The sequence below is a fragment of the Passer domesticus genome, chromosome 28, assembly GCF_036417665.1.
Source record: "Passer domesticus isolate bPasDom1 chromosome 28, bPasDom1.hap1, whole genome shotgun sequence".
Classification (NCBI taxonomy): domain Eukaryota; kingdom Metazoa; phylum Chordata; class Aves; order Passeriformes; family Passeridae; genus Passer; species Passer domesticus.
The window spans coordinates 3488505-3513561 of record NC_087501.1 but is presented as its reverse complement, the minus strand read 5'-3'; the positions used below and the strand labels follow the sequence as shown (position 1 = coordinate 3513561).

The 25057-nt window shown below is 55.1% G+C and overlaps 2 protein-coding genes across 2 annotated transcripts; one reads left to right on the top strand and one right to left on the bottom strand.

The window, feature by feature from the left end:
• Window positions 1-1611: 1611 nt before the first annotated feature.
• Window positions 1612-11810, bottom strand: ATP6V1B2 (ATPase H+ transporting V1 subunit B2). Its single transcript, XM_064400389.1, has 14 exons — window positions 11653-11810; window positions 8779-8834; window positions 8068-8166; window positions 7338-7431; window positions 7165-7242; window positions 6537-6676; window positions 6331-6432; window positions 5775-5872; window positions 4934-5057; window positions 4299-4449; window positions 3957-4039; window positions 3770-3874; window positions 3168-3297; window positions 1612-3072 (listed from the first exon to the last, which is right to left on the bottom strand). Exons 1-14 carry the CDS (start codon window positions 11792-11794, stop codon window positions 2936-2938), a joined length of 1539 nt encoding a protein of 512 aa, XP_064256459.1. The 5' UTR covers window positions 11795-11810; the 3' UTR covers window positions 1612-2935.
• A 3136-nt stretch (window positions 11811-14946) lies between these two features.
• Window positions 14947-24754, top strand: SLC18A1 (solute carrier family 18 member A1). The gene is made up of 16 exons (XM_064400447.1): window positions 14947-15099; window positions 16505-16702; window positions 17261-17402; window positions 18341-18399; window positions 18564-18647; window positions 18881-18973; window positions 19712-19801; window positions 20893-20936; window positions 21037-21097; window positions 21210-21305; window positions 22725-22803; window positions 22899-22950; window positions 23739-23802; window positions 23882-24001; window positions 24076-24209; window positions 24500-24754. The coding sequence occupies exons 1-16, from the start codon at window positions 14949-14951 to the stop codon at window positions 24611-24613; spliced, it is 1581 nt and encodes a 526-aa protein (XP_064256517.1). The 5' UTR covers window positions 14947-14948; the 3' UTR covers window positions 24614-24754.
• The last annotated feature ends 303 nt before the right edge of the window (window positions 24755-25057 follow it).

Genomic DNA, 25057 nt, shown 5'->3' with positions numbered 1-25057 from the left:
GCCCGGTGCTGGCCCTGCCTCGCATCTGCCACCCCCGGGGCAGGCGGGACCCGCCCGGGCTGTCCCCTCCCCTCCCGTCCCAGCCAGGGGACAGCTGGCGTGTGCCCGTGGCAGGGACCGGCTGCCATCCCTCGGCGAGGGGCTGAGCCCCCGGGCGCTGCTCGTTACTCATTATGGGATCAAAAATCTGAATTTAAAAAAGCAGCCGGCCCGGAAAGGCGCGGCAGCTGCGAGAGCAGCACGGCCCTTTGAGCCGGTACCTGCTGTCCCCCGGCCCCAGCCGCGACACAGCCGTGCCAGGAGCTGTCACGGCACTGCCAGGGACAGACGGACAGCCACAAAGCCTTTGTTCAGCCCGCAGCACCGAGGAAAGGCCGTGCTGAGCCCCAGGGGCTGCGGGGAGAGGAACCAAAGCGGGATTTGGGTTGTTGGTTCCTGGGTTTCCATTCCCGGGCTTGGTTTGATCATTCCTGAGTTTGTCATGCCTGGGTTTGGTTTGATCATTCCCGGGCTTGGTTTGGGCATTCCCGGCTTTGTTCATTTCCACGTTTTCCATTCCTGGGTTTGATTTGTTGAGTCCTGATTTGGTCAGTCCTAGTTTGGTCATTACCAGGTTTGACTTAGTCATTCCTTGGCTTGCTATTCCTGGGTTTAGTTTGGTCATTCCTGGGTTTGCCCATTCCCAGCTTTGCTCATTCCCACATTTGCCATTCCTAAGTTTGGTTTGGTCATTCCTCGTTTAGTCATTCCTGCTTTTGCCCAGCCCATTCCTAGGTTTGGTTTGGTCATTCCTGGTTTTGCCCATTCCTGGGTTTGTTCATTTCCACGTTTTCCATTCCTGGGTTTGATTTGTTCATTCCTGGTTTGGTCATTCCCAGGTTTGACTTAGTCATTCCTGGGCTTGATTTGGTCATTCCTGGGTTTGCCCATTCCCACATTTGCCATTCCTGAGTTTGGTTTGGTCATTCCTGGGTTTGCCCATTCCCACATTTGCCATTCCTGAGTTTGGTTTGGTCATTCCTGGGTTTGCCCATTCCCACATTTGCCATTCCTGAGTTTGGTTTGGTCATTCCTGGTTTACTCATTCCTGCTTTTGCTTAGGCCATTCCTAGCTTTGGTTTGTTCATTTCCAGGTTTGACTTGGGCATTCCTGGCTTTGGTTTGCCCATTGCAGGTTTTCCAGGGCCCTGTGCAGGCTCAGGCTGTCCCCAGCTGGGCCAGGGTCTATCCTCAGCCTGGAAGCTGCCCAGGGCTGATGAAGGGGCTGGGGGCACTGACTGACCCCCACCCCACTGCTGATCACACCCAAAATCCCAGCCAGAGTGGGGCCTGAAGCTCCTTTTCCAGCAGTTTAAGGTTTCCAAGCCTCCCCCAGGAACAGAGGGAGGGAGGTGAGGACACAGGGATCACATTCCCTGCACATTCCTGCAAAGCCTTTCCCCGTGACTGGGGCTGAAGGTCAGACCCTCCTCCTCCTCAGGCTCCAAGGACAATGTGGGGGAGGCTCCAGTGACCCTTAATCCCCACTGAAGCTGCTCCATGCCCATTCCCAGGGACAGGAACACCCTGCTGAACAGCCCAAGTGAATTTTCACCCCCAGAAAAGCTCCCGTTTGTTCAACACCTTCCATATTTAATTTATTTAGAGATTTTCTACATTGAAGTGTTTTCATGCCAACGCTTCTGCCCTCCCATCCTGACCTCGGGAAAAAGAGACTGGACACAGCTTTGGGTGGAATGCACTGGAAGAAAATCGCTGCTGCAGCCACAGAGAACACGGAACAAACCAGAGAACTGCACATGGACACGTCAGGGAAAGCTGGAATTAGCACATTCCAGTCATGTTAGCACCTTCCCAGACGTGCAGGGAGGTGCAACATGCCCTGCTGAGCCAGCCCAGAGCTCAGACTACAGGAAAGCCTGGAAAAAGCATGGAATTGTGCCAGCAGCAGCAGCAGTGGGCCCAGAGCCTCGGCTGAACCCGCTGGAAAAGGAACAACACGGAATTGCCCAGCCAGGATTGCAGAGTTTGGGAATGCTGAGCTCAGGGCTGAGGCAAATCTGTGCCTGGAGTGCAAACCACAACAGCTCCAGCCAGGGCTTGGGCCCAGCACACCTGGAGCAGGTTGGAAATATCCTCTCACACTAAAAGCTGCCTTTTTATTATTAACTCCTGTTGCTTTGTGTGTACAGGCCATGGTTTAAAAGCTGAGCTCACAGCAGCAGACCTAGGCCAGGTTTTAGGTTGGTTTTCACCTCTCAGGATCCCCTCAGCAGCAGCACAAAGCCTTGAACCACCAGCAGCTCTGGTGACACTCCTGAGCCCAGACTGAGCTGCTGGTTCTGTCTGGCATCTCCAGAATCCAACCAGAAAAGGGGGAAGGAGGAAATTTACCCTGCAAACTTCAATTTAAAACCTGCAGTTCAATAATTGAGCTTTATCCTGCTACTTTCAGGCAGCACCTCACTGGCCTTTGTCCTCTGAAAGGACAAGGACTTTTCCACCTTTGCTGGTGGGGAAGTCCCCAGTGTCACCTCCACATCCTCAGTTCACACAACCCTTTCAGAATGTGCAGCCCTGGTTAAAAACCTGCATTTTTCACCAAGGAATGTTGTCCTGCAAGTCACATTTGCTCTCTCATGTTTTTTACCCCATGGTTTCAAAGTGAAGGTTTGCAATTTCTGGCCATGCTCAGCCTTGAGAACCCCACAAAAGGCTCATTTCAAAGCCCAAACCTCGTGGTGGCTATTGCACATTTTCAGAGCATCCTCCTGGAGATGCAGGCTGTGGGAGAAGGGATATTTTCCAAACTGCTCTCAGTGGGAACACTGCCACAAGTGTCACCTGCTGCTGGGCGGAGCTGGGAGGGCGACAGGGAAACACCAACACATGGAAAAGGAAACCAAACCACGGAGCAGGGGCACGGGGAGCCAGGCTAGTGCTTGGCATCCCGAGGGTAGAACTCGGCCAGCGTGCTCTGGGGGATCCTCTTGAGCATCTCCTTGGGGAAGATCCTGAGCAGCTGCCAGCCGATGTCCAGGGTCTCGAACACCGTGCGGTTCTCGTAGGGCCCTGCAGGGACAGCCCGGGGGCACGTGGGGCAGGGAGGGCCACAGGGAACGCCCTGGCACGCGCCCTGCCCCGCTGGGGGCTGCTGCCAGCCTTACCCTGAGCAATGAAGTTCTTCTCAAACTTCTGCAGGAACTCCAGGTACAGGAGATCGTCCGAGGTCAGGGCCTCCTCCCCCACCACGGCCTTCATGGCCTGCACGTCCTTGCCGATGGCGTAGCAGGCGTACTGGGAGGGGAACAGGGCTCAGGGACCCTGGCAGGGCTGACAGGGCCCTCAGACATCACCCCTGCCACAGCAGGGACACCTCTCACTGTCCCAGCTTAGCCCAACCTGGCCTTGGGCACTGCAGGGATCCAGGGGCAGTCACAGCTCCTCTGGGAATTCCTTCCCAATATCCCATCCGTCCCTGTCCTCTGGCTGTGGGAAGCCATTCCCTGTGTTCTGTCCCTCCACCCCTCATCCCAAATCCTCTTTCAGTTCTCCTGGACTCCCTTCAGGCCCTGGAAGTGGCTCTGAGGTCTCTCCAGGTGAACACCCACAGCTCAGCTGCTCCCTCCTCTCTAACCATCCACAATTCCTCGTCACACTCAAAACCTCCCACTGAACACTCAAGGCATTAAAGCAGGCTCAGGAACGTTCTGGATCCTGGCTGATCCAGGCTGGGCAGCCCCTGTTCCCAGAGGGGTTCTGTACCCACCAGCTGGTTGGACACATCTGCGTGGTCCTTCCTGGTCATCCCCTCGCCGATGGCCGACTTCATCAGCCGGGACAGGGAGGGCAGGACGTTGATGGGGGGGTAAATCTGGGGGGAAACACCCAGAATTAACAGGAATCCTTAAAAATCAGAATAACCCTAAGCACCTCGTGAGAGCTGAGGCACACACCTGCCTGTTGTGCAGCTGCCTGTCCACGTAGATCTGTCCCTCAGTGATGTATCCAGTCAAGTCAGGGATGGGATGAGTAATATCTGTGAAAAAAAAAAAAAGTTTTGAAAATTTTCAGCCCTTTTATATCCATTTTAGCACTGAGCTGCAGCTTTTTGTTGCCAGGTGACTTCAGCAATTATTCCCTCCACAAAGCCCAAGTGCTCTTGAAGGCTGAGCCCTCAAAGGGCAAAGCATTTTTACCAGAAAGCAGCCAATAAGAAGGAAACCTAAAGGCCAGAGCACTCCTGTGCTGCTGGGTGCCCCCAGGGCAGCCCCTGGCAGGCCCTGGCTGTGACTCACCGTCGTTGGGCATGGTGAGGATGGGGATCTGGGTGATGGAGCCGTTCCTGCCCTCCACGCGCCCCGCGCGCTCGTAGATGGTGGCCAGGTCAGTGTACATGTAGCCAGGGAAGCCACGGCGCCCAGGCACCTCCTCCCGAGCTGCTGACACCTGGGGCAGCCACAAAACGTCCTCAGGGAGCCACACCCAGCCCAGGGAGCTGCTGTCTGCCCAGGCTTAGGGCAAGTGCAGCCACACAAACCCCGCTCAGGTGTTTGGCAGCACAGCCTTGTGTGACAGGACAAGGCAATTCCAGAATCAGGGTATCAAACTGCTGATTCATGGAGTTATGGGGTGGAAAGAAACTTAAATATCATCCAGACCCACCCCTGCCATGGCAGGAACACCTCCCACTGTCCCAGGTTGTTCCAAGCCCTGTCCAAACTGGCCTTGGATACTTCCAGGGGTGGAATTTCCACCAGAGAAATAAATCCCAGCCAACCAGGATCAGCTAAAATCTTCCCTGGCTACTCCCAACCTTCCCAACGAATATTAACTCCAACAGCTCGAGCAGCAGCTTGGCTCCTCACTTCACAGCACCCTTTTCTGCCAACACACACACACTAATTTAATTAACACCTCAAGGCCCACCCACCTCTCTGAGAGCCTCGGCGTAGGAGCTCATGTCTGTCAGGATGACCAGCACGTGCTTCTCACACTGGTAGGCCAGGAACTCGGCCGTGGTCAGCGCCAGGCGGGGCGTGATGATGCGCTCGATGCTGCAACACAACTGCTGTCACCTGCCAGGGACACCTGGGGGCCACACGGAGCTGCCAGGCACCACCTGCAGCTCCAGCGCTGCACCTGCAGCTGCATTTTAGCTGCAGAAGCAACATAGCACCTGGAGCTGCACCAGCATTGCACCTGGAGCTGCATTTTAGCTGCAGTAGCAACATAGCATCTGCAGCTCCAGCACTGCACCTGCAGCTCCACCAGAATTTCACCCAGAGCTCCACCAGCAGCACTGCACCTGCAGCTCCACCACAATTTCACCCAGAGCTCCACCAGAATTTCACCCAGAGCTCCACCAGAATTTCACCCAGAGCTCCACCAGAATTTCACCCAGAGCTCCACCAGAATTTCACCCAGAGCTCCACCAGCAGCACTGCACCTGCAGCTCCACCACAATTTCACCCAGAGCTCCACCAGCAGCACTGCACCTGCAGCTCCACCAGAATTTCACCCAGAGCTCCACCAGAATTTCACCCAGAGCTCCACCAGAATTTCACCCAGAGCTCCACCAGCAGCACTGCACCTGCAGCTCCACCAGAATTTCACCCAGAGCTCCACCAGCAGCACTGCACCTGCAGCTCCACCAGCACCTCACTTGCAGCACTGCTGCCACCAAACCCCACCCCAAGTGGCAGCTGCACAAAGCCCCCACAAGGCTCCATGCCCCCAGCTGGGCTGTCCTCCCCCGAGGCAGTGGCACTCACGTGGGGTCGTTGGCCAGGTTCAGGAACAGGCACACGTTGTCCATGGAGCCGTTCTCCTCAAAGTCCGACTTGAAGAAGCGAGCGGTTTCCATGTTCACCTAAAGCACAGTTCTGGGCTTGACCTGGCACATTTCCCAGCCAGTTAAGGGCTGGTGAGCTCATTAATAACCCACAGCAAAGATCTCCATCCATCAGGGTCCTCTACACTCCCAGAGTGAGGAACTCCGGGAATTCCAGGCTGGAGAGCAAGTCTGAGATATTTTATCCTGATCAGCCACACTTTGCTGGAATCATGGAATGGTTTGGGTGGGAAGGGACCCCAAAAACCCCTCCAGTGCCATGGGCAGGGACACCTCCCACTATCCCAGGGTGCCTCATCCAACCTTGGACACTTCCAGGGATGGGGCAGCCACAGCTGTTCCTGAGGCAGATTCCAGCCTTTGGGATTTTCACCCATTCTTTAATTCCACGCATACAAAAGCTGCTCAGGCTTCAGCCACTCTCAGAATCTCTCTGATTCCTCCAGCCCCACCTTCCCCCAGCACCGTGGGCTCACCCCCATGGCAGCAAAGACGATGGCAAAGTTCTCCTCGCTGTAATCCATCACATCTTTGGATTTCTTCACCAAGCCAGCCTGGCGACAGATCTGAGCAGCAATCTAGGCAAGAAATATCCCAGGGTTTGCACCTGATGCTGTCCCACAGCCCAGAATTAAATTTGGTTTTGGCTCCCACAAGGTTCAGAGCAGCTCTGAGGCCTCACCTCGTTGTGGGGCAGCCCAGCAGCTGAGAAAATGGGGATTTTCTGGCCCCTGGCAATACTGTTCATGCCATCTATGGCAGAAATCCCAGTCTGGATCATTTCCTCTGGATAGATCCGACACTGGGGGTTGATTGGCTGGCCTGTGGGATTTTTGGAGAGAACACAATGTTACTCCCTGGACATGCTGGGAGCTTTATCAAACACCCTGATAAATGGGTACAAACCCCACTGTGACACCCACAGATCTTCAGCTGCACCTGGTCACACTGAGCCTTCCAGAGCCCAGGACTGCTGTTAAATGTTCATGTCAGTGGTAAGAATGATTTAAAACCCTGCCAGGTTATCAGCTTTTCACCTTTAGGTGTTGTAGAATTAAGTCTACAAGTAACAAAGAGCATCTTTCAAACACTGCAGAAAATTTTCTGCTCCCTTATCTCCCTGCACTTGGGTAATTTAATTAGAATTTGGTGCCATACACATACTCAAAAATGAGATGAAGCTCCTCCCAAGTTAGATTTTGTGTTCTAATACATAGAGTTAGCCCTTGTGTTCAAATATATAAATTCAGAAAGCTGAAACACACCAGGTTTGACTTTACCTCCCCTTCAGAAAAGGATTATAAACAAACCCATAATGTCCAGGAAATCCTCAGCCAAGACAATGGGGCCTCTGTCGATGGGTTTTCCTGACCCATTGAACACTCTGCCTATAGGAAACAGCAATAAAAAGGAGAATTATTGTGAAAAGCAGTTGATTTTGGATAAATCTGTTCATTGCTCACATCCACAGGCAAATCCTCACCAAGCATGTCCTCCGAGACCGGGGTTCGCAGGATGTCCCCGGTGAACTCACAGGAGGTTTTCTTGGCATCAATCCCTGAAGTGCCCTCAAATACCTGCAAATGCAGCAGGAAAAAGAAAAATTAATCACAGGACAGGAGTTTTGTGCTCCACAAAGTACCTCCTGAATGCTGCTTCACCTGCAGCCCCAGGGCACAAAGCAGGAGCTGCTCTGGAAAGAGCTTCAAGAGCTGGTAGAAAACACCACAAAACCCTGATTTAAAAAAAAAAAATAAATAATTCTATCGGCAACAACACCAAACCTGGTGCAGCTCCTTTGATCTCAAGTGTTTCCTCCTGCCAAGTCCTTCAGATGCAATAATGTGAACAAGAAACAGCTTTTTAGGAGAAACACCAGCACCCACTTAGCACAGGGCTGATGTGGAACCCAACACTGCAAATTCCTGGGGATTCCTTTAATCCAGCAGCAAAAGAATCCAGTGGGGTGGAAATAAATCCAGGGGGATGGAAATATATCGAGGGGAGGATGGAAATACATCCAGGGGGGATGGAAATAAAATTGTCACTGTGCACTGCCAGAAATCTCCTAAAGTTATCGATGCCACCTGCAATGGGAGCAAGCAGGTGATTTGCTGTTTCCATTGAAAAAGAACACATCTCCTGACAGGTTTGATTTGGTTTGGGGCTCATCCTGATTAATCAGTGAGGGGAAAAGAGCCTCCTGCTCCTACCTGAACCACAGCTTTGGAGCCACTGACTTCCAGCACCTGCCCACTCCTCCTGGTGCCGTCGGGCAGGGTCAGGTGCACGATCTCGGCGTACCTGGGGAACTGAGGGGGCAGAGAAGGCATCAAACTCCAGCCAGCAAACAAAAATCACCACTCCCAGCCTGCAAACCACTCAGGTTTTAAGAATAATTTCATCCACAGAACCAAACGCCTGCCCAGGATATGGAATCACCCAGGTTAAAGCTATTTTTGTGGGAATAAATAATATTTGGATGGTTGGAGCTGCCAGAATCAGTTCTAAAAACTCCAAATAGTGGCAGAAAGCTCCGGTGCAGCCTCTGCACAAGAATTAATACCTGCAGCAGCTTTGCCCTTAAGAGCAGCCTGAAAAGAAGCCAGGAGTTTCCACAGCTTCCTTTTGCAGGGCACTGATGTGGAAACAGAAAGGTTGGGAACAAAGCAAACACTTCACTTCAGCTTGGAACTGCATCAGCATTCCAGGGCTTTGGTAAAACTCAAACTCTGCTTCCTTCCTTCCCCAAGAACTCTCCCTCCCCTCCTGCCTTAGAGGAATTCCCACACTCCCATTCATCCCAGCAGTCAGAAATGTACCAAAATGGCTCTGGGGAACTCCAAAGCAGTCTGGACTTTACCTTTCCCAGCTTTTCCTGGCAACTCTCCCCCCAAAATCTCCATGAAGAGCTGAGAATTTACCTTAACCTGGTCCAGGATAACCAGGGGCCCGTTCACACCCGACACGGTTTTGTAAGCTGCAAAAAACACAAGGCAGGAGTCAGGCACTTCCTCAGGAACATCCAAAAATCCATTTCACCCCTGCCCACATCCCATTTCCCTCTCCATCCCTTCCCACATCCCATTTCCCTCTCCATCCCTGCCCACATCCCATTTCCCACTCCATCCCTGCCCACATCCCATTTCCCACTCCATCCCTGCCCACATCCCATTTCCCTCTCCATCCCTGCCCACATCCCATTTCCCACTCCATCCCTGCCACCAGGCTCAGATTTGGGACCTGATTTCTGTTTATTAGGAGCTCCACAAGGAGGATGAGGGACAGGATTGGGTGTCCAGCATTTTTCCTGCTCCCTGCAGGTGACGCTGACACGATCCCAGTGTTTCCCTCTCCATGACAGGAATTCATGGAGCACTTTCCCTGATCCTAGAGGTGATCCCAGTGTTTATCCTCCATGACAGGAATTCATGGAGCATTTTCCTGCTCCCTGCAGGTGACACTGACATGATCCCAGTGTTTATTCTCTACTACAGGAATTCATGGAGCATTTTTCCTGCTCCCTACAGGTGACACTTTTGTAATCCCAGTATTTCCCTCTCCAGGACAAGAATTCATGGAACATTTTTCCTGCTCCTTGAAGTGATCCCAGTGTTTCCCTCTCCATGACAGGAATTCATAGAGTATTTTCCTGCTACTTGAGGCAATCCCAGTCTTTATTCTCCACGACAGGAATTCATGGAGCATTTTTCCTGCTCCTAGAGGTGATCCCAGTGCTTCCCTCCCCATGACAGGAATTCATGGAGCATTTCCCAGCTCCCTGCAGGTGACACTGACATGACCCCAGTGTTCACTCTCCATGACAGAATTCTTGGAGCATTTTCCCTGCTCCCAGAAGTGATCCCAGTGTTTCCCTCTCCATGACAGAATTCATGGAGCATTTTCCCTGCTCCCTGCAGGTGACCCCAGTGTTTCCCTCTCCATGACAGAATTCTTGGAGCATTTCCCTGCTCTCTGCAGGTGACACTGACACGATCCCAGTGTTTCCCTCTCCATGACAGAATTCTTGGATCACTTTCCCTGCTCCCTGCAGGTGACACTGACACGATCCCAGTGCTCACTCCCCACGACAGGAATTCCCTGCTCGGGCTGGAGGGGTTTGTGTCCCCCGGGACAGCAGCAGGTGTCCCCATGGCAGGGGTGGCACTGGGTGGGCTTTGGGTCCTTTCCAACCCAAACCATTCCATGATTCCGTGATTCCAAGGAAGGATTTTGCTGTCAGCTCAGGGAAAAGGCATCAGCTGAGCCCCAGAGAGGGAAATCTGAGTCAGAGCCCCCTGAGGGTCACGAGGAGCAGCCGGGAGGAGGAAACGGCTCCGGGGGGGAATGGGAACGGGGAATGGGATTGGGATTAGGATTGGAATGGGGAATGGGATTGGGAACAGCATTAGGAATGAGGAATCAGATTGGGAACGGGGATGGGATTGGGAATGGGAACAGGACACAGGGAATGCGATTGGGAATGGGATTAGGAATGGGGAATCAGATTGGGAACGAGGAATGGGATTAGGAACGGGACACAGGGAATGGGAATAGGACAGAAGGAATGGGACATAGGGAATAGGATTGGGAGCAGGATTAGGAATGGGGAATCACATTGGGAATGGGGAATGTGAACCTGGACACAGAGAATAGGATTTGGAACTAGGAATGGGATTGGGGAATAGGATTAGAAACAGGACATAGGAAATGGGATTGGGAATGGCATTGGGAACAGGAACAGGGAATGGGACAAGGAACCAGGATAAAGGGAATGGGAACTGGGAGAGGGACTGGAAATGGCATTGGGAATGGCAACAGGGAATAGGATTGGGAACCAGGAATGGGACTGGGATATAGGAATGGGACACAGGGAATGGGATCAAGATACAGGGAATGGGGCTGGGAACTGGGATATAGGGAATGGCGTTGGCAACAGGGAATGGGATTGGGATATTGGGAAGGGGATACAGGGAATGGGGCTGGGATAATTGGGACTGTGGCAATGGGAATGGCAACACAGAATGGGAGTGAGAATGGGATCTAGGGGATGGGATTGGGATCTAGGGGATGGGAACAGGGAGTGGGATTGGGATAATCAGCAATGGGACCAGGATAGAGGGAATGGAAAAGCTGACCCCGGGTGAGGCATTCACCCCGTGACTGCCTCGTGAGCTCTCCTTCCTCAATCAGCCTCTCGGGCAGCTCCGCGGCAAAGCAAAGCAGCCCGGAGCATTCCCCACCCCCAGCTCAGGGAAAATCCAGAATCTCCACGGAAAACGCTGGAGCCACCTCGGCCCCAGCCCTGCCAGGAGCCTCGGCCCCTGGAAAAGCCCGGAGCTGCAGTGACGGCTTTGGCTCCCAAAGGCTCCGTGAGCCAGGGCAGCCCCGCAGGCCCCGCTGCCACTCGGGGCCAGGTAAAGCCATTCTGCGGGACTGCAGCCAGCAAAAACACCTTCACGCGCTCTGATCTCTCCGCACCGCGCTGCCGCAAAGGGATTTCACCAGAGCCCCGCATTTCCCCTTTTTCACGCGATTTCTCAATTTCTGTTAAACACAGACTCCATCCCACCCCCACCACTCCCAGCTCCCGGAACAAACCACGGCTTTTCAGAACGACACGGGACGGGTTAAACCCATCCGCCCGGGTTAATCACGGTGTTAATTACAGCCCGAGCCCGGGCTGCTCTGAGCGGGCGGCCGATCCGGCGCTGCGGCCTGCCCGGAGCTGCGCCCCCGAGGCGGGCGGATCCCCCCTCCCGCAGCCCCCCGGGCTCCCCCGCACGGCCCGCACTCACTGAGGCGCGGCTGGGACAGGAAGTCGCGGGTCAGCGCCGCCGCCTGCTCGCGGGGCCCGCCGGGCCCGGCGCCGTTCACGGCCCCGCGCAGCGCCCGCACCGCCGCCATGTTGGACCGGCTGCTGAGGGGGCGGCCGCGCATGCGCTGTTATAGCGGGGAGAGGGGCACGCCCAGTGACGCGCGGGACACGCCCACTCGCGCGCGGGACACGCCCACCGGCGGGGAGGGGCGGGGCCGGAGCTGTCCCAGGTCCTGAAAGGGGAAAGGGAAGGGAAAAGGAAAAGGAAAAGGAAAAGGAAAAGGAAAAGGAAAAGGAAAAGGGAAAAGGAAAAGGAAAAGGAAAAGGAAAAGGAAAAGGAAAAGGAAAAGGAAAAGGAAAAGGAAAAGGAAAAGGAAAAGGAAAAGGGGAAAAGAGGAAAAAGAAAAGGGGAAAAGAGGAAAAAGAAAAGGGGAAAAGAGGAAAAGGAAAAGAGGAAAAGGAAAATAGGAGAAGAAAAAGGAGAAGGAGAAGGAAAAGGAAAAGGGAAAAAGGGAAAAGAGGAAAAGGAAAAGAAAAAGGAAAAGGGAAAAGAGGAAAAGGGGAAAAGGAAAAGGAAAAGGAAAAGGAAAAGGAAAAGGAAAAGGGGAAAAGGAAAAGGGGAAAAGGAAAAGGGGAAAAGGAAAAGGAAAATGGGAAAAGGAAAAGGAAAAGGAAAAGGAAATGGAAAAGGAAAAGGAAAAGGAAAAAGGGAAAAGAGGAAAAGGAAAAGGAAAAGGGAAAAGAGGAAAAGGAAAAGAAAAGGAAAAGGGAAAAGAGGAAAAGGGGAAAAGGGGAAAAGGGAAAAGAGGAAAAGGAAAAGGAAAAGGAAAAGGAAAAGGAAAAGGAAAAGGAAAAAGAGGAAAAGGAAAAGGAAAAAGAGGAAAAGGAAAAAGGGAAAAGAGGAAAAGGAAAATAGGAAAAGGAAAATAGGAAAAGGGAAAGGGAAAGGGAAAAGGGGAAGAGGGAAAGGAAGATTAAAAGGAAGATGAAAATGGGAAGAGGAAGAGGAAGAGGAAGAGAATGGGTTAATGGATAAGAATAAAAAATTGAAAAGTCAAAAAGGGAAAGGTAGGAGGAGAAAAAGCAAGAGAAAAGAGGAAAACGAGGAAAAGGAAAGAACTAAAAAAACCCATTAAAATAATAAGAGACAGAAAAATAGCAAAAAAGAAGAATAAAAATCAAAAGGAAGGAAAAGTGAGAAAGAGCAGTGAGACAGAAGGGATTGGGGTTTTTAACCAATCCCCCGCTCCTGCTGGCTCAGAACTGGAAACATTTGGGGAAAACATCTGCAGAGAGATCCGGGAGATCCTGCCCGGGGCAGCGAGGAGGCGGAGGGAAAGGAACAGATAACTGCACAGAAAGGGTTAAATGAAGAAAAAGAGGTGGAAAAAATGAAAAAAGGGGAAGAACGGGGTCGCTCCCGCGGCGGCAGCTCCGCGCTCCCGCAGCAGAGGGTGCTGCTGCCCCGCTCCGGCCCCGCCGCGCTGCCCTCCGCTCCCCAAATCCACGAAAATGCTCCAAAATCCCGCTTCAGTGCTCACATTCCCGGCAGGAATGTGCTCGTCTGGGGGTTGGGGCAGGTTTGGCAGAGGAATGGCCCCGGGTTTATGTGGCAGATTTATGTGGGAATGCATTTAGGATTTATTCCCTCTCCCCGCGGTAGATCTCCGTGTCCTGGGTGAGGGATGGAGCCGGTTCGGCTTTGGGAGGGAAATCACGGAGCCGGGGGTCGGAGGTTTGGGGAAACAGGAGTGGTGAGGGACAGAGAGGGGCACTGCCCGTCCGGATCTGCCGGGACAGAGAGCGAGCATCCCGGGACAGCCCCGGGGACAGCGGGGACCGAAACCGCCTGGGGACAGCGCCCCAGAGCTCCGGAATCCCGGACCCGGTGCCCGATCCCGGCAGGATTCCCGGTGCCCCATCCCGGTGCATTCCCGGTGCCCGGTGCCCATCCCGGGTTACTCCCGGTGCCCATCCCGGGTCGTTCCCGATGCCCGGTGCCCCATTCCAGGGCATTCCCAGTGCCCCATCCCGGAGCAGTCCCGGTGTCCATCCCGGGTCATTCCCGGTGCCCATCCCGGCTCATTCCTAGTGCCCATCCTGGGTTATTCCCGGTGCCCATCCCGAGTCATTCCCAGTGCCCATCCCGGCTCATTCCCGGTGCCCATCCCGGGTCATTCCCAGTGCCCATTCTGTGTCATTCCCGGTGCCCATCCCGGGTCATTCCCGGTGCCCATCCCGGCTCGTTCCCGGTGCCCATCCCGGGCTGTTCCCGGCTCATTCCCGGTGCCCAGCCCCGCCGCAGGATCCCCGATGTCCGTTCCTGCCCCGGCCCGGCCCCTCTGACGCGCGGGGAGCTCCCGGACACCGGCGGGGCTCCGGTGACACCCGCGGGGCCGGGGCCACTCCTCCCCCGCTGCTCTCGGGAGCCGCGATCCCGGGCGAGCGGAGCGGGGAGCGGCGGCAGCGGCTCCCGGTCCCACCGGGGTGGGACAATTCCCGGGGTAAGAACAATTCCCTCCTTTCCTCCGCTCCACGGGGCAGGGAAAGGGACGGGGCTTGTGCTGGACACGTTAAACTACGGCTCGGTATTGCCTCTGCTCCCTCTGTCCTGAATTTATTTATAAATTTAGATATTTCATTTTTCTTAATCTATATTTATTTTAAATCTAAATTTAAAATTTAGATTAATTTTAAATCTAGATTTATTTTAATCTTTATTTATCTATAATATATATTCTATTATATATTACAATTAATAATAATTCATTATAATTAATTTATAATCTATATATTTATGTTATCTATAATATCTATATTTATGTATCGATAATATATAAAATATATTATATACATTATAATCCATAATAATTAATAATAATTAACTTTAATTAATCTATAATCTGTATTTCCATATTATCTATATATTATAATAAATATAATAAACATATAATAATAAAATATATAATTATAATAAAATATATTGATTTATCTATAACATATATAATCTATTATATATATTATAATTCATAATGATTCGTAATAATTTTAATTAATCTATAATCATATATATTACCTACAATATCTATATATATATTTATTTGTTTGTTTGTTTGTTTGTTTATCTGGGGACACACTGAGTGACCCCAGGAGCTGCCTTCCCACGGGAGAAGCCACGGCCCGAGGGAGGTTTGACCTGGAATGTTCTCTTGGCAGGTCTGTGGAGCCTCGAGCCCTGAGCGCGGGAGCCCGCAGGAGCCTGGCTGTGCCCTGGCCATGTCCCCGGGGGTGTCCCCAGGGGTGTCCCCAGCCGTGTCCCCAGCCGTGTCGCAGCCCTGGCTGGCCGCGGGCAGGGCCTCTCCCCGCCTGGTGCTGGGGGTGGTGTTCGTGGCGCTGCTGCTGGACAACATCCTGCTCACCGTCGTGGGTACGGCGGGGCTGCCGGGGGGCTGGGGGGCCTGGGGGCTGTGGGGGGTCTTGGGGCTGTGGGGGGACTTGGGGACCATGGGGGTCCTTGGGGCACAGTGTGGGGTTCTTCGGGGCACAGTGTGAGGTTCTTCGGGGCACATTGTGGGGTTCTTTGGGGCTGTCTCATGGGTACATTGTGGGGTTCTTTGGGGTTGTCTCAGGGGTATAGTGTGGGGTTCTTTGGGCTTGTCTTGTGGGAACAATATGGGATTTTTTGGGGCTGTCTTAGAGGTACAATGTGGGGCTCTTTGGGGCTGTCTCTTGGGTATAGTGTGGTATTCTTTGGGGGTACATTGTGGGGTTCTTTGGGGGTGTCTCAGGGGTACAATGTGGGATTCTTTAGGGTTGTCTCAGAGGTACAGCATGGGTTCTTTGGGGCTGTCTCATGGGTATAGCATGGGGTTCTTTGGGCTTGTCTTGTGGGAACAATATGGGATTCTTTGGGGGTGTCTCACAGGACATTGTGGGGTTCTTTGGGGTTGTCTGATTGACACATTGTGAGGCTCTTTGGGGCTGCTTGTGAATACACAGCAGGGCTCTTTGGGGCCGTCTCAGGGGCACATTGTGGGATTCTTTGGGGCTGTCTCTTGGGTATAGTGTGGTGTTCTTTAGTGGCACATTGTGGGGTTCTTTGGGGCTGTCTCAGGGGTACAATGTGGGGTTCTTTGGGGTTGTCTCAGGGGTAGAGTGTGAGGTGCTTTTGGAGCTGCTCATGGGACAGTGTGGGATTCTTTGGGGGCACAGTGTGGGGTTCTTTGGGGCTGTCTCATGGGTGCACTGTGGGATTCTTTGGAGGAACATTGTGGGGTTCCTTTGGGGCTGCCTGGGCATGGTGTGGGGTTCTTTGGGGCTGTCTCATTGGTACAATGTGGGGTTCTTTGGGGGCACAGCGTGGGGTTCTTTGGGGGCACAGTGTGGGGTTCTTTGGGGCTGTCTCATGGGTATAGTGTGGGGTTCTTTGGGCTTGTCTTGTGGGAACAATATCGGATTCTTTGGGGCTGTCTCATTGGTACAATGTGGGGCTCTTTGGGGCTGTCTCAGGGCATATTGTGGGGCTCTTTGGGGCTGCCACTGTGGGGTTCTCTGGGGACACAGAGTGGGTTTCTTTGGGGCCCTGTCTCAGGGTACACTGTAGGGTTTTTAAGGCTGTCTCAGGGCAGTGTGAGGGTCTTGGGGACACAGCGTGGAGCTCTTCAGGGCTTGGCTACCCTGCTCCATCAGTCCCTGGGCGATGCCAGGGGCTCCTGCCCAGGTGACCTTCCAGGACCCCACCTGGCCAGCACCGCTCAGCTCGGACCCGAGCCAGGAACTGCAGGAAAACCCCTCAATCCCTCACTAATCCCTTCCCCGGCTTTTTTTGACAGTCCCCATCGTCCCCACCTTCCTCTACACCACCGAGTACGAAGGCGCCAAGAGCTCCGCGAGCCCGGCCGTGCCCGAGCCCAGCCCCGCAGCCCCGGGGGCTCCTCCTCCCTTCTCCTCCGTGCCCTCCTCTTTTGACAACACCACCGTGCCCGTTCGGGGCTTCAGCAGCGCCCTGGGGCCGCGCAACGGGACGGGGAGCATCCCCCGAGGGCACCCCCCGAGCACCCCAGGGCACCCCCCGAGCATCCCCCGAGGGCACCCCACGAGCAGCACCCCCGGGAACCCCCCGAGCAGCCCCCGAGGGCACCCCCCGAGCATCCCCCGAGGGCACCCCCAGAGCATCCCCCGAGGGCACCCCACGAGCAGCCCCCGAGGGCACCCCCAGAGCAGCACCCCCGGGAACCCCCCGAGCAGCCCCCGAGGGCACCCCCCGAGCATCCCCCGAGGGCACCCCCAGAGCAGCCCCGGGCACCCCCAGAGCAGCCCCCGAGGGCACCCCCAGAGCAGCCCTCCAGGACACCCCCAGAGCAGCCCCCCAGGGCACCCCCCGAGCACCCCAGGGCACCCCCAGAGCAGCCCCGGGCACCCCCCGAGCACCCCAGGGCACCCCCAGAGCAGCCCCCGAGGGCACCCCCCGAGCACCCCAGGGCACCCCCAGAGCAGCCCCGGGCACCCCCCGAGCAGCCCCGGGGACCCCCCGAGCAGCCCCGGGCACCCCCAGAGCAGCCCCGGGCACCCCCCGAGCAGCCCCCCAGGGCACCCCCCAGCCCCGGGCAGGAGCTGCCTGCAGGGAGGGCAGTTCCTGGCGCAGGAGAACACCCGCGTGGGGCTGCTCTTCGCCTCCAAGGCTCTGGTGCAGCTGCTGGTCAACCCCTGGGTGGGTGTGCTGACCAACAGGTAGGTCAGAGCTGGGGTTCCGTGGGTGAGAAACGACAGTGGCTCTCAAAAATGTGAAAGGTTTATTAAAACCTTATCAAAAATACGGCAGAAGACTGGATAGAGAAAATATTAAAGGGAGCAGAGGGTTTTTGCCACCATGTGCTGCTCCACACAGTGGAGGTTTTGCCTTTTAACCCTTTAGCCCCTCCCAAAGTTCTGTCCAGGGGTGGAGGTCACTTCATGAAACCTTGATTGGAGATCAGTTGTTGCCATGGTAACAACTCCCAAATATCCAACTTGCCAACTCCCTAAAATATCCAAGCCCAGGCCACCCCATAACAACACAAAGGGGGTAAAACACAACTATAAATCTGTAAAACTTCCCCTAACACATACCCATGCCATTTGCCCTTTAACTGTGAGGCTCAGCCGTGGCACTGCTCACCTGTCACTCGCGATTCCTCGGCTGCTGGAAGCAGCAGGAGCTGAGGAATGGCCTGCAGCTGCAGGGATTGCCGGGAGGGAAACAGCAAGAGGTGAAATGTATCCACCCAAAAGGCAGCACTGACAGCTTTCCTGGCAGCCTGCACGTGCCTGGTGGGTTTGTGTCCCAGCATAAAGCTCTCTGATGCTCCCCTCAGGTGCTGGCAGGTGCTGTTTGATACCAGCAAGCAGGGGATAAACAAACGCAGCCTCTCAACCCGCTGTGGATGGATAAAATGTTATTTTCAGGTTTTCTTTCCCTCCTGCAGACGCTGAGCTGGGCTGGGCACAGGGGTGGGGAGCAGAGCTCTGGCTCTGGGGGGGTTTGCAGAGTTATTGGGGGGCACTGGGGTCCCTCTGAGCAGCACTTGTGGGGACAGCACCCCCTCAGGAGCTGCTTCCCAGCCCACAGACATTCCCCAGGGGGGAACAAGGAGCCCTCCTGAGCTGGGGCCTCTTTTTTCCCATTCCAGGATCGGGTACCACATCCCCATGTTCCTGGGCTTCACCATCATGTTCCTCTCCACCATCAGTGAGTACCCTCCCCATCACCTGCTCCGTGTCAGAAAGGACACAGCAGAGCCCCCAGGCCCAGGAAAGGGTGACAAGGACGATCCCTCTGCCCTCTCACCCCTTCCGGAGCCGGCTGGGGCCAGCCTCGCCCAGTCTGAGCCCAGCTCTGCCCTCCCTCTGCAGTGTTTGCTTTCTCAGGCACCTACACGCTGCTGCTCACCGCCAGAGCCCTGCAGGGCGTCGGCTCCTCCTTCTCATCGGTGGCAGGTGAAGGTTCTGCACCTCCGTCCCTGCATCAGCTCCCCTGGCTGCCTTCTCCTTCTCCTTCTCCTTCTCCTTCTCCTTCTCCTTCTCCTTCTCCTTCTCCTTCTCCTTCTCCTTCTCCTTCTCCTCCTCCTTCTCCTCCTCCTCAGTGCCCCCACCCCCAGCCAGGGAGCAGCTGAACCCCCAGAATGGCAGAGGAGCCCCCAGGCTGAGGTGGGCTCTGTGTGTGCCCCCAGGCCTGGGGCTGCTGGCCAGCGTGTACCCGGACGACGCGGAGAGGGGCAGCGCCATGGGCATCGCCCTGGGAGGCCTGGCCTTGGGAGTGCTGAGTACGGAGCCCCTGTGTGCCCTGTGTCCCCCCAATGGGACATGGCCACAGCGTCACCTGGGCCTGCAATGCCACCTTCCACTGAGTCACCTGGACCTGCAATGCCACCTTCCAGAGGCTGGGTGCTCCCCTCCCTCCCCCTGTCCCCTCCCTGGCACTGCATGTGGGACTGACACCTCCCCAAACACCCAGCAGGGACTCAGAGCAGCCCCAGGCCCTGGGGACAGTGGCACCTCCAAGCCCTGAGCACAGTGGCACTGCCAGGCTCTGGGGACAATGGCATCTCCAGGCCCTGGGGACAGTGACACCTCCAGGCTCTGGGGACAGTGGCACTGCCAGGCTCTGGGCATGGTGGCACCTCCAGGCTCTAGGCATGGTAGCACTGCCAGGCTCTGGGCACAGTGGCACCTCCAGGCCCTGGGCACAGTGACACCTCCAGGCCCTGGGGACAGTGGCACTGCCAGGCCCTGGGGACAGTGACACCTCCAGGCTCTGGGGACAGTGGCACTGCCAGGCTCTGGGCACAGTGGCACCTCCAGGCTCTGGGGACAGTGGCACCTCCAGGCCCTGGGCACAGTGACACCCCCAGGCCCTGGGGACAGTGGTACTGCCAGGCCCTGGGCACAGTGGCACTGCCAGGCTCTGGGCACGGTGGCACCTCCAGGCCCTGGGGACAGTGGCACTGCCAGGCTCTGGGCACGGTGGCACTGCCAGGGTGTGACCCAGCCCTTCCTTGCAGTCGGGGCGCCCTTCGGGAGCATCATGTACGAATTCGTGGGCAAGGCGTCGCCCTTCCTGGTCCTGGCCTTCCTCGCCCTCCTGGATGGAGGTGAGAAACCAAAGGGTGGAGCCCCAGAAATAAAGGAAATTATTGGAATGTGGATGTGGGGCGGAAGAGGCACCTCAGCACAGGTGGGTGACACCACCAGCACTGCTTATTCCATCATCATCATCATTTAATGAGTATTAAATCCCGTTTTGGCCATCTCCAGCTGACTGGCACAGCAGCAGAGCAGGAACAAATCCCTCATTTTTCAATAACCCCCTGACTGCTGTGATGGCTCCAGCAGCCCGTTCAGTGAAGCTCTCTGAACTCTGAATTCTTTGGCAAGGCACCCTTGTCTGCAGCCTCCCGGTGCCACGAAGGAGCCCGGCTTTGCCAGCAGACGTGGATGGCACAGAGGCCACGGGAGCTTCCCGAGTGCCACGGCAAAGTCCCAGCCAGCAGGAGCTGCATTTGCAGTGGGAAGCACGGAACTAATTAAATTACAGCCCCAGTTACCGTCCTCGTCTGGCTGTAAAGCAAGATATCCCTAATGAAGCGTGCGAGAGCCGCGGGGAATGAAACACGGGCCTCGTGCCCATCAAAGTTCCTGCTTGAACCCTTTTCCTCTCCTCGTCCCATTCCTGTCCCGCTCCAGCTCCGCAGCCGCCAGCCCGAGGGGAGCATTCGGGGTTGACAAAACCCTTCCAAACCTCTCCAGGCGGATTTGGGGCTCCCTCCTCCTGCCCTGCCCACTCCGAGCACAGCCCCAAACAGCTCCTGCAGCTGGGGCTGAGCTCTGGGCTGGGTGGGGATGAGGGGAGGGACAGGGGGATGGATGGACGGACAGACGGATGGAGGAAGGAAGGAAGGAAGGAAGGAAGGAAGGAAGGAAGGAAGGAAGGAAGGAAGGAAGGAAGGAAGGAAGGAAGGAAGGAAGGAAGGAAGGAAGGAAGGAAGGAAGGAAGGAAGGAAGGAAGGAAGGAAGGAAGGAAGGAAGGAAGGAAGGAAGGAAGGAAGGAAGGAAGGAAGGAAGGAAGGAAGGAAGGAAGGAAGGAAGGAAGGAAGGAAGGAAGGAAGGAAGGAAGGAAGGAAGGAAGGAAGGAAGGAAGGAGTGGTGCCTGCAGGAGGAGCCCCCAGCCGTGTTCTCTCCCCAGCTCTGCAGCTGTGCATCCTGCAGCCCTCGCGGATCTCCCCGGAGGTGAGCACGGCGCCGGCTGGGGGAGGTGGGCACTGCCCGGGGCTGGGGCTGTGCCAGGCCAGCAGGGCACAGCCCCCAGCCCACGTCACCCCCTCTGCAGAGCACCAAAGCCACCCCTGTATCCACCCTGCTGCGAGACCCCTACATCCTGGTGGCTGCAGGTAAAGGTGGAGCCTTAAATTTGTCCCCACTTTAAAAATTCCCTTGTGCCTGATTGCAATAGCAACAAAAAGGGCTAAACCAGAGCTTTTCTCCCTTTTCTCCCTTTTCCAGGAGCCCTCTGTTTCTCCAACATGGGGGTGGCCATGCTGGAGCCCACGCTGCCCATCTGGATGCTGCAGACCATGTGCTCCCCGCAGTGGCAGCTCGGTAGGTCCCCTGCTCGGTAGGTCCCCTGCTCTTCCCCAGAGCTCCAGAGAGCTCAGAACCCCAGAAAAAACCCCCAGGAGCCCCCAGGTCCAGCCTGTCACTGATCCCAGCCCTGACACTTCCAGGGACCAAGATCTGGCCCTGCCTGGGCACTGCAGGAGGGGTTGAATCATCTTTTCTATCACTCCACCAAAAGAGAAGGAAACATCTGCCCTGCAGCCCGTGCAGCGAGCGATCCCAGGCTGGGCACGGCTCCAATTCCAGCTGGAAATGTCCTCAGTGGTGGCTGCTCTGCTCTGTTATTGCAAGAATTGTGTGGGATTTGCTGCCCGGCAGAGCAATAACGGGGCAGGGAGCCCATGTGGTGCAGGGCTCGTGCTGGGCCGGGGCTGGGGAGGCCAGATGGGCTCTGCAGAGCGAGCTGGGGCCGTGCCCAGCACCCCAGGCAGGGCAGGACGGGCTCTGCTGATTGCCAGCTGCCCGGAAAATGGGATGTGGAGATAACAGCGCCTGTGCTCGCTGCAGAAACAACCAGAAATGGTGATAAAACCCCAGCGGAGCAGGAATCACCCCCTGGGCTGCACTTAGATCCCAAATTGGATTGCAGGCTGCGAGCAGGGGGCTGGAATTGCTCCTGATTGAGTTATCCTCAGCGACAGCAGGTGCTGAAAGCTTCTCTGGAGAGAGGAAGGAAAGCAGCACCCAGGGATCCTGGCACTGGGAGAAGGGGCAGAACCCAGGGAAAAAGCACTCAGGGCTCCCCCGTCACCATGGGAAATCACAGGTACCTGAACACCTTGGGGAATGTATTTGGGATTTTGTCAAAGTGATTTAACAGAAGAAAATCCCAGTATGTTCACTAAGGTGTTCAGGTGCCTGAGATTTGAGAGCAGTTTGGATTCAGAGTTCAACACCACCCCTCTCACGAGCTGTTCAGAACTCAAGGGGCTTCTTTACTGGGTCTCTTTCACCCACAATTCTGAGAAAAATAACCCAGAAGAGCTCGGGGTAAACCTGCAGGATTAACCAGGTTGTGTACTGTTAGAGGAGAGGAAATTAAACACGAATCAGCGTGCTCCAATAAGGAAGCTGTCCAGGGAAATGGAGCTGCTCACTTTTATTTATTGTCAGCAGGAGAGGATATGAAAAATAAACAACTGGTAAAGCAGCAGGGAGAGCAAATATTTAATTGTGAGCTACATAATGATCCCTGAGTTTTTTACTTAAGCAGCTTTATTCCTGTTTATTTAGTGAGGGAAAAGGTGGAAAGGTGGAAGAGGGAGAAATTGTGGCAGGAGATGTGCACGTGCCTGGCCTAGCTCGTTATATTCTCAAAATGAGGCCATTGGGGAGTGAAAAATTGGGCATATCTGTGTTTTCTTGGGCACGAGACACTTTTAAATCCTTTCTGTCTCCCAGGGATGGCATTCCTGCCTGCCAGCATCTCCTACCTCATTGGCACCAACCTCTTTGGGATTCTGGCCAACAGGATGGGCAGGTAAGCGGGATATTAAAGATTTGGGCTCAGCCCAGCCCAAATTTCAGCATGTTCTGCTCGAGGCTGAGAGCTCCCGCCCTGTGCTCACGTTGCAGGTGGCTGTGCTCCATGATTGGGATGGCTGTGGTGGGAATCAGCCTCCTCTGTGTGAGTACGGGGGGAATCCAAAGGAATCTGAGGTGGGATCCCCACAGGGGAATCCGAGGTGGGATCCCCACAGCCCTGCCCCACAGGGGGATCTGAGGTGGGATCCCCACAGGGGGATCTGAGGTGGGATCCCACAGCCCTGCCCCACAAAGGGGATCCGAGGTGTCCCTGCAGGGATTTTCACCCTCCTGCCACAGCCAGTGCTCAGGGCTTGCAGATCTCCAGATCTCCAGGCTGAGATTTGGGATTGTTCAGCCTGGGAAAGGCTGCGGGGTGACCTGTGGCTGTCCAGGACCCAAAGGGAGCCTGGATTCACAAGGGATGGAGGGACACAACGAGGGGAAACGGCTTCAAAGTGACACAGGGCAGGGTTAGGTGGGACATTGGGAAAAAATTCCTCCCTGTGAGGGTGGTGAGGAGCTGGGATGGTGTTAGAGTTCTAAATACTAAAAATTTTAAACTCTCTATACTAACTAACTCCCAAGAGAATAGTATATTTAACCTAAAGCCATAAAAAAAACCTTCCAAAATTAAGTAATAACACTAAAATTACAAGCGTGTAGTTAAATAGAAGTATGTAATATCCCAGAGGAGCTGTTGATCCTGGGTCTCTGGAAGTGCCCAAGGCCAGGCTGGAACACCCTGGGAGAGTGGGAAATGTCCCTGCCCATGGCATGGCTGGGACACAAAGACCTTTAAGCTCCCATCCCACAATTCCATGGCCTGTGTCCCACCTTCCCACCTCCCACAGCCCTCCTGGCCTCACTCCTCCCCTCTCTCCTCCCCAGGTCCCTCTGGCCACCAACATTTACGGGCTGATCGGCCCCAACGCCGGCCTGGGCTTTGCCATAGGTAAGCTGGGGGTGCTGTGGCTGCCCCGGCGCAGCTCCCCGGGGCAGGGGGACTGAGGAGCCCCTCATGCCCCGGGCAGGCATGGTGGACTCCTCCATGATGCCCATCATGGGCTACCTGGTGGACCTGCGCCACACCTCAGCCTACGGCACCGTCTACGCCATCGCCGACGTGGCCTTCTGCACGGGCTTTGCTGTCGGTAGGAGAGTTTTACTCGCAGTGGAGGTGCACCTCCCTGGAGTTTTGTCACTTTTTTTTGACCGGAATTCGCAGGTCCGTCCACGGGCGGGGCGATCGCGCGAGCCCTGGGCTTCCCCTGGCTGATGGTGATGGTGGGCGTGCTGAACGTGGCCTACGCCCCGCTCTGCTGGCTCCTGCGCAGCCCCCCGGCCACGGAGGAGAAGATGGTCAGTCAGGGTGTTCTCCTGGGGTTCCACATCACAGGGATCTGAGGGAATTAAGAATTAATTTGCCAGGGGTTGTGTCTTCCCTGTTGGGCTCCGTGCCGCCCTCAAAAATGGACAAAAAAACTGAGATAAAAGCAGGGAGGTTTAGAGGGTCCTTCCCTGCGCTCACAGCTTGTGTTCCCTGGGGAAAAGTCTGCTTTGGCTTTTTCCCAATGTGGTAACGCTCCTGTTAACTGATCAAATTAAGAATTACTTTTATTAAAGCATGATTTCTGCTCTGCTTCACCCAGGCCATCCTGAGCCAGGAGTGCGCCATGAAACCCAAGAGCTACAGCACGAAGGAAGCCCAGCGGGAATCGCCCCTCACGGAGGAGAGCGACGGGGAGGCGGAAAACGTGGAATAGCCAAGGAATGTCTGCCCTGCTTTGGAATTGTAATTATGGTGACAGAACACGGATGTGAGGGCAGCCACTGCCGGCCCAGCCTGCCCCAGACTCAACAATCTCCAGCCTCTGCTCCTGGATTTGGAGGCTCCATCCATTCCCTCAGCCATGGAATCAGCCGGCACTAAAATGTCACTCATGTCACCGCTCCTCTGAGGATGCTAAAAACAATTAATTTGTTTGTGGTGTAGTCTGATGTATTGTGCTGTGTCTGTGCTGCTCGTGTGTCCTTCCCAACGTGCATTAAACTCATTTACTCGTTTGAAGAGCTCTAAAGGAACTGAGGTGGGAATAAGGTTTAGACTCAGCCAACAGAGCCAGGTAGATCACTGTATTTAATGTGGCTTTGTCAGCTCTGAGGGAAGAGCTTAGCAGAGAAACTGCATTTTCTCCCACGGCTCCAGA

Bases quoted from the DNA above. Each gene is read 5' to 3' on its own strand.
- ATP6V1B2 (XM_064400389.1), bottom strand. From the start codon at position 11,794: ATGCGCGGCCGCCCCCTCAGCAGCCGGTCCAACATGGCGGCGGTGCGG. The intron at 5,873-6,330 runs GTGAGCCCACGG...ACTGTGCTTTAG, and splicing joins TCGTCTTTGCTGCCATGGGG to GTGAACATGGAAACCGCTCG. The intron at 3,298-3,769 runs GTGGGTACAGAA...TTCCCCTCCCAG, and splicing joins CAGATGTGTCCAACCAGCTG to TACGCCTGCTACGCCATCGG.
- SLC18A1 (XM_064400447.1), top strand. From the start codon at position 14,949: ATGTCCCCGGGGGTGTCCCCAGGGGTGTCCCCAGCCGTGTCCCCAGCC. The intron at 18,400-18,563 runs GTGAGTACCCTC...CTCCCTCTGCAG, and splicing joins CATGTTCCTCTCCACCATCA to TGTTTGCTTTCTCAGGCACC. The intron at 24,210-24,499 runs GTCAGTCAGGGT...TGCTTCACCCAG, and splicing joins CGGCCACGGAGGAGAAGATG to GCCATCCTGAGCCAGGAGTG.